Here is a 7500-nt window from a genome sequence, read left to right as displayed (position 1 = left end):
TGGTATGTGAACGCATATGCACTTTAAGATTAGAGTTGCGATAAAAGGTCTTGGGACATAACTGGCAACCGAAGGGACGTTCGTTCGAGTGGATGACGCTATGACGATTCAATTTGATACTGCAAATGAGGTAAAACCATACAAAAGGCTTAAATGAGCATAATATAAATTGCATTGATGTTTACTTACTTTGTACCAAAACGTGCACCACAAATGTCACAGCTAAAACTCTTCCCTGAGTGTACATTCATTTTGTGGTCGTAATATTTCTTTTTCGATGTGAATACTCTATCGCACATTGAGCACGGATATTGTGCTTCGCTATGTACATTGTTCCGATGCAACCGTAGCGCCACTTTGCACGCAAACCTTGCGACACAGGCAGACTGGAGACATTGGTACGGTTCCAAGCCCAGATGACGATTACGATGACCATCCATTCTCACCCTCTCGACTAGTTTGCCGCATGTTGAACATTCCTCTTTTGCATTCTGCAGCGAACGGTTCCATTGGCCGCTGTCGTGGCGTCTGTTGGACGAATTGGTCGGAGCTAGCTCAATAAGCACTTCCATGCTTGTTACATTCACATTTGTCCCAGGTAGCTCTTTCTCTTCTCCATCCATATCGGAATTATTTACTTGCGATGTTTCCAATTCCGGGGACATTTCGGGGTCTTCGGTGTGATGCTTCCGAATCAGTTCTGCGATGTCTTGTTGTACGGCCCAGCATTTGCGTCGAAATTCAAAGAATTCTTCCACTTTACCGGCACACAAAGAACAAATACAGGATGGTAAATCACCGTCATTCATGTTCAACTAGAAAGAGTAATTTGCAATTAGACATTAAACAACTCGAAGCCGTTTTATAAAAGGCTAGAAATGGCAAATTTACCGATATGTTCAGGCATTCCAATATTTTATCCTGCATTTCATCATCGAAGCTGCTTTCAGCGAGGCTGCAATTTGCCATACACAGACGACACAATCTACTACTTAACTCCTCAGTGTCCATTTCTGTTCCTTCCATTTCAATTTTCGGAATTGTGTGTTCTCAAAGTTATTTTTTCCCTACATACCGTTTATGTTGATTTCTTGCGGAATCGCCATGGCAGTGTTCCCAGAAGCTCAGGAATTCTATTCTCGCAAAAAAAAAAAAATGGAATTAACAAAACCACCCTAGGTTTCATTTTAGATCTTTTATATTTAATTACGCATTCTTTATTAATTCCAAGTTTTGTACCACTTTCTGTTGAATATTGGCATTATTTAAAAATATACTTCACTCATGCGCCTGGCCGGTGCAACCTGGGTTATGCTAGAACAAACCCGTTATTATAAATGGTATTTTTTATTTCATACTGTAAGTAAACTAAAAAGTAAGACGCGCAACTATAAATGCTGCTTGAAGAAATTAAAAGTAATTTACCTAAGATTCGTGTCACCATATGCTATCATATGCTTTCAATTGGCTTTGGTCTCGGGTTCATTTTTCAATTCCTCTTCAGGATACTCTATAATCCATTCTTTATCGAGTGATTGATGAATTCCATGATGACGAACAATGTGTTCCTTTGCCAAGTGACGATAAGTGAAGTATTTGGAACAGATTCGACAGGCAAACGGTTTTGCTCCCGTGTGTACTCTTGCGTGCACACGCAATTGGAACTTGTTAAAGAACCTCGAGGGACATACCGGACAAGCGTGGTGTCGCTCGCCAACGTGATAGTTACGATGCTGTTTCAAGCGTGATCTGAAATAATTTAAGAAAACAGTTGATTTGCTAAATAACCGTTGCAGCAATAAGCCACTAGGTGTATACTAGTTTTTTATAAATTTTTTTGCTGCATACCTTGTTGTAAACTTTTTATGGCAAATGTCGCACTCAAACTTTGGCTCGCCATGAGTTTCTCTTTTGTGTCCTAGCAAATCTCGCCTTGCCTTGTAAACTTTGCCGCAGATGTCGCATGGAAAGGTATCGTTTCCATGTCGGCAACGAATATGAAGTCGACGAGCGTGCTTACAATGAAAGGCGGCAGTACAACCATCCGTTCCGCACTGGTATGGTCGAATCCCTTTATGCTTGTTAATATGTCCTTCCATTCTGTTGCGTTCGATTTCCTTATCACAAATAGTGCATTTCATGAGCAAGGACTGATATAATGCTTTTCCAGTCATTGCTTTACCACGTGTAGGTACAGCCTCCTCAGATTGATTCATTATCTCTTCTTTCGCAGCCGCAGAGTCATAATCGCAAGTGTCCGACTCCAAATATTCCTCTTCGTATTCAGGAAATGCAGTAGAAGCTTCAATGCGTAAATTGACTTCTTTTTCTACGTCAAAATTATCTTGAAGAAGGGTTTCGTCGCATTCTTTTTCCATCTGTACAGGCTGCATGTTTTCGAGGTTTTCCATCGCCGTTGTATCAAGAAGCATTTTTTCGTGTTTGTCCGGTACTTTTGTATCAGGGAGCAGGTTTTCGTGATTCACCGTTGTATCTGGGTGTGTGTTTCCGTAGTTCTCTTGCTCGCTTGTTTTCAGTGGCACATCTTCAGGAATTTCAATATCTTCCATTCCTAAATCGCATTTCTCAGAATCATCTACTATTTCGGAGCCTTCGGATTCAGGGATTGGAGACACATTTTGAGTTTCGCAGTCGGATTGTTGGCACGCCGACGCGATTAACGTTGGTTCGTCTTCGTGCCACATACTGAGCTCTTCACCCCGTGATATTGATATATCTTCTTGTTCGTTAATCTCACTGTCAACATCTCCTTCTTCCAGCATCTCTTTTCGATATTGTTGTGCCGCTTCCAGTGGTTTAATGGGTAATGTGGGCGAAGGCGGAGGACTTATTTCCTTAATCTCAATCATCATTTCTTGTTTCGCTCTCTTCGGTAGTGCCAAACATCGTTGCCTCATTATCTCCGCCATTGTACTTCTTCCATCGCGTAGAGAAAGTGGAAGTGGTTTAGAAATATTTGATATCTTTACGGACTGCTCTCTTCTAAGTTGGATCAACAGCAACCTCTGAGTCTTCCAACATTCGCGACGAAAGCGGTAAAATTTACGAACCATTTTGGCACAGCTCCAGCATATGGTAGAAGGTAAAATTTGATCGTCCGGATTCACCTGCAAAACACGATCATTAATGATCAAGTAATTTGGCTTCAAAAATCACTTACCTCAATTTTTAGACAGTCGTAGATTTTGTCATAAATATTTTCATCATCAAGATCGCTAAACCGATCCAAAGTAGTGTCCTCCATGCACAATCGGCAGATCTCCATTATTATTGAGATCGTAATGCAAAGAAAATCGCACGGAAAAAACACTTTTTTTAATTTTTAATTTTAATTTCTGTATCGCTGCTGCGGCTTGTTGCATCAACAAAACAAAGCAGTGTTGCCAGTATAAAAATCACATCGCTTCCCGAATTCAAAAGTGTTCACGGCAAACCTATTCTGTGGTCGGCTTGAAGTGTACAAACATAGACAAAAGGATTTCTTTTGTCGTTTATTGGAGAGGTTTCATTTCCATAAGTGTGAACTAGAAAATACAAACCTCTACAAGCTTGGAAATAGAATTTCAATTTTCATTTTCAAAAGGTAGAAAGGCCCCTGAGGTGGGCCATCTGGGAAAAGTTTGGTTATGTCAAAATACTGTCACAACAATGAGTTGTCAATATCGGCGCTACACACACACATAACACACATTCGCAACATCATCGTGGACTGCATCAAGCTAGAAAGAATTTAAACCAACCGGGAAACTTCAAGAGCTAGTTTACTTTATCCTTGCTTAATACTGTTGAAAAATGTCGGCCAGATACGATCGTGCTGTTACAGTTTTCTCGCCTGATGGCCACTTGCTGCAGGTGGAGTACGCCCAAGAAGCTGTCCGCAAAGGATCCACCGCGGTAAGTGTTTCACCGCATGCCGGGCTGTCAGACGGCGTCATGACTCGTAATTATTTGGAGTGTTCTTATCCTTTACTGGTTCTAGATCGGAGTTCGCGGCAAAGATGTCGTAGTTCTGGGTGTGGAGAAAAAGTCGGTAGCTAAATTGCAGGAGGAGCGAACAGTGCGCAAGATATGCCTGCTAGACCATCATGTTGTGATGGCTTTTGCCGGACTCACTGCCGATGCGAGAGTGCTAATCAATCGTGCACAAGTAGAATGTCAGTCGCATAAGTTGAACGTCGAAGATCCGGTTACGCTAGAGTACATTACCCGTTTTATTGCTGGGATGAAGCAAAAGTACACTCAGAGCAATGGACGCCGGCCGTTCGGTATCTCATGCCTCATCGGAGGCTTTGATTACGACGGTAAACCTCATTTGTATCAAACGGAACCGTCGGGAGTGTACTGTGAATGGAAGGCAAATGCCACCGGGCGCTCGGCGAAGACAGTAAGGGAGTTTCTCGAGGCACAGTACACACCGGAAGCAGTCAGCACCGAGAAGGGTACAATCACGTTAGCTATACGCGCGTTGCTAGAAGTGGTTCAGTCTGGACAGAAAAACCTGGAGGTAGCCGTTATGCGCCGTGACAAACCTATGACTATGCTGGATGCAGAGACAATTGAACAGTATGTTAAAACGATTGAAGCGGAGAAAGAGGAGGAAGCTGAAAAGAAGAAAATGAAGAAATGATTCATTCTACCTTGCATCGTATTCACGAAAATCTACTTTCTTTCAATTCAGTACATGGTTCCGGTTGGAAAATACATGGTGTGATTACCCACAATAAAGCATTCTATGCTGGATTCAATCGTGAAATGTTGTTTATTTCTATCAGAATATGCTAAGCAACCTATCAATTACCTACAGGACTGATCAAACCTTCAGAACAGTTTCCGGAAAGTAGATCTGAGCTGACAAGATCAGTGATGTTAAAAGGATCGTGCATCATTGAGCACCGACGCATCTTGATTATCATTTATTACAACATTCTTTATTTTGAGTTTGTGCCGTGCCTGTATAGGTTTTACAGCGTGTAATATTTGACTCTTCTATATTTTATTCGACCGCTCGCACAAGTGCCTCTGCTACTTCAACTGCAATAGCTGCTTCGGCTACTTCCTATAGAAAATGTAGTTTTGTTAGTTGTTTTGCTCGGTATTGATCAGACGACTCGTCATACCTGATGGCCTGTAGCAGCTGAAAGCTGGCTTTGTGCATTTAACTGAATATCGCGGCAACTGGAAGAATCTAGATCTTCCACCGGATGGGCTTCTTCTGCCAGTACCTGGACCGACGCATCTTGATTAATGGTTACGGTTCCACTAGATACGAAAATCTTTTTCAGGCTACCGTCGTTTTCGAAAACAGTAACGATCCCTGGCATCAGAACCGCTGGAAAGAAGAACGAACATTATTTAATAATCGAAAAACCAGCAATTGTGGTCCGTTTTCTTCGTTTACCAAGTGTTGGAACGTGCTTGGGTAGGATGCCAAAAGAGCCACTGAAGGATGGCACATCTACTTGTCGTATTTCTTCATTATTATAAAACACTCTGTTGGCAGCAGCCAGCGTAAAATTCATTGTTTCCGAATATTTACGTGCGTGTACTTTTCGTATCCAGGATTCTTTGTTTCTTGTTATCGAAACTACAGCACGGTTAATAAAAATCATTACTAAGCAATAACTCTCCTTTTCAATCTGGTTACAAAATCCAAGTAAAACCAAGTGGATCAAGTCAAGGTCGCTTTATTGTGTTGCTAGCCATGGTTGCTTTGTTACAACCTTTTTTCATCTGCAAATTGGTAATGTTCTGGTTCGATAATGCCAGAGCAACCGGGAGAAGATTCAATTAAAAGAACGTTGGTCCAGCCGTTTCTACCAAATAATTTCTAAAGAATATGTCAACATATTCGTTTTCATAAGCGAGAGTTGACTTAAATATCTAGAAAATACGTGAAGCATTGGTTTCGGTTAAACGTTGATCTTCTAAAATTTAAAGAAAGAAACATTAATATTTAAAGTTCAACAAATCAGATGTAGAGCTAAATACAAGATATCAGATAGCATACCGCTACCTACCGTTTGATAACGTCGGGCATACATCCTTCTAGCGAATCATTGTCTTCGTGTACGCATCGTCTGCAATCAATGAATCTTTTTCCTGATCATGATTGAGTGAAACTGATTGTAACATAAAAATTTAGTCGTTGGAGTTAAATCTACCCCATCAAATTACATTGGTCCTTTCACCATCAGGTTAAATTGAAATTTGTTCCGAAAACATCCAAAACACCATTACTGATACATCAAAACGTGAAACATTGAGTGCAAACAACATTTTGCAGCTAAAAATTTGTTTCATTTCGGTTTTTTTCCAAAAAAAGTACATAGGATTATTAAAAATAAAAGAAAAACAAAAAGATCCATTTTTAACAAAAGTTAAATTCTAGAAGATTCTGTTCATAAAGCAAATGAAGAACCCTGGTTTGCGGGAAATTTTGAATAACCAATATTTTCACCGCATTTTAAATGACCAGATTTCTTTTTATGGCGTTATATGCGGCAACTAAAAAGCTTCCAAAGGATTCAAATGATTAATTTTAAACAGCTTTTCGGAGTCAATAGGTATTTATACAAATTTATCCATATAGGAATTTCAGAAGTCGACAGTATTACAGCAAATTGATACTACATACTTCTGAAATGTGTAGCAATAAATCAAAATTTAACGTACTAGATAATGGGTAGCGTGACATACTAATCATTGACAAAATGCTCGAAGTCGTCAACAACTTCCCTCCTTACAATCAAAGGCACCTATAATGGCCTATATAACTATAACTATACATATAACTGACGCAATACTATTTTGTGTATAATGAAATAAATAATCTTTGTGTGATGTGGACCTGCGGACAGTGGCTTGGATACTAATCTGAGAGTACGCGTCTAAAACGAAGTGTAAATCGAAGAAACTATCAGAAATAGTATCAATCGCCCGATTTGCATGATAAACGGCCGCGAGCGGCGAAAGGAACTTGATCAACAAGATACTAGAGTTCAATCCTCTTGAATTATTTCATTGTTGTTGCTAATGTTGATACTTGGTGATTTGGGTTATGCTAGATTAGCTTCTAAGATTTCGACGATATCATTCTTTTTGTTATTTAATGGCACGACATCCCCAAGCATATTGCGCTCAGCGTTTTGGGAGGCTGCTGATAAACCTTCATCGTCTGGCTTGTCCGTACGTAGGCTTGTACCATATCGGTGATGCTTCCACTCGCTTACACTTGGCATCAGATATTGGCCATCGTGAGTAGTCTGATCCTTTTCGACGCTAGTTCAACGGTGATATATAGTGTTACCCTAACTATGCAACTATATTAAGCCTTGTAATCTATAAAACCATCTAGTGAGCTTGCTGAACTTGCTTCACGATAAAGGCCTTATCATAACGAGAGGTCAGAATGGCCCCTCTACGGAATTTTCTCTTATTAATCTTAATTATTCTCATCATTTTATGGATTAAGTCCGCCTT

The 7500-nt window shown here is 40.3% G+C and overlaps 4 protein-coding genes across 5 annotated transcripts in view; 1 reads left to right on the top strand and 3 right to left on the bottom strand.

Moving 5' to 3' along the window:
- The window catches only part of LOC125952873 (zinc finger protein 658B-like), a 1303-nt gene extending 220 nt beyond the window's left edge, over window positions 1-1083 (bottom strand). Inside the window, exons 1-3 of the mRNA XM_049682615.1 lie at window positions 892-1083; window positions 190-815; window positions 1-119 (exon numbers count right to left, since the gene is read on the bottom strand). The exon at window positions 1-119 is cut by the window's left edge and continues 220 nt beyond it. Coding sequence (XP_049538572.1) covers window positions 1-119; window positions 190-815; window positions 892-1026 — 880 coding nt within the window. The 5' untranslated portion in view covers window positions 1027-1083. The remainder of the gene's footprint in view (window positions 120-189; window positions 816-891) is intronic.
- A 180-nt stretch (window positions 1084-1263) lies between these two features.
- Window positions 1264-3361, bottom strand: LOC125951318 (GDNF-inducible zinc finger protein 1-like). Its single transcript, XM_049680072.1, has 3 exons — window positions 3182-3361; window positions 1849-3128; window positions 1264-1749 (listed from the first exon to the last, which is right to left on the bottom strand). The coding sequence occupies exons 1-3, from the start codon at window positions 3284-3286 to the stop codon at window positions 1461-1463; spliced, it is 1674 nt and encodes a 557-aa protein (XP_049536029.1). The 5' UTR covers window positions 3287-3361; the 3' UTR covers window positions 1264-1460.
- A 314-nt stretch (window positions 3362-3675) lies between these two features.
- Window positions 3676-4761, top strand: LOC125950569 (proteasome subunit alpha type-7-1). The gene is made up of 2 exons (XM_049678678.1): window positions 3676-3915; window positions 4001-4761. Exons 1-2 carry the CDS (start codon window positions 3814-3816, stop codon window positions 4646-4648), a joined length of 750 nt encoding a protein of 249 aa, XP_049534635.1. The 5' UTR covers window positions 3676-3813; the 3' UTR covers window positions 4649-4761.
- Window positions 4762-4946: 185 nt separating this feature from the next.
- LOC125950570 (ATP synthase subunit delta, mitochondrial-like) overlaps window positions 4947-7500 on the bottom strand; it is a 10815-nt gene continuing 8261 nt past the window's right edge. Inside the window, exons 2-4 of one of the 2 annotated variants that reach the window (XM_049678680.1) lie at window positions 5420-5605; window positions 5139-5350; window positions 4947-5077 (exon numbers count right to left, since the gene is read on the bottom strand). In XM_049678680.1, coding sequence (XP_049534637.1) covers window positions 5015-5077; window positions 5139-5350; window positions 5420-5540 — 396 coding nt within the window. In that variant the 5' untranslated portion in view covers window positions 5541-5605 and the 3' untranslated portion in view covers window positions 4947-5014. Of the gene's footprint in view, window positions 5078-5138; window positions 5351-5419; window positions 5636-7500 lie in introns of those variants that run through there. The other variant, XM_049678679.1, reaches the window with a different exon arrangement.

Source organism: Anopheles darlingi, chromosome 2 (genome assembly GCF_943734745.1).
Source record: "Anopheles darlingi chromosome 2, idAnoDarlMG_H_01, whole genome shotgun sequence".
NCBI classification, from domain to species: domain Eukaryota; kingdom Metazoa; phylum Arthropoda; class Insecta; order Diptera; family Culicidae; genus Anopheles; species Anopheles darlingi.
Note: the sequence above shows the minus strand (reverse complement) of the source record. Positions and strands in the feature narration are given on the sequence as shown.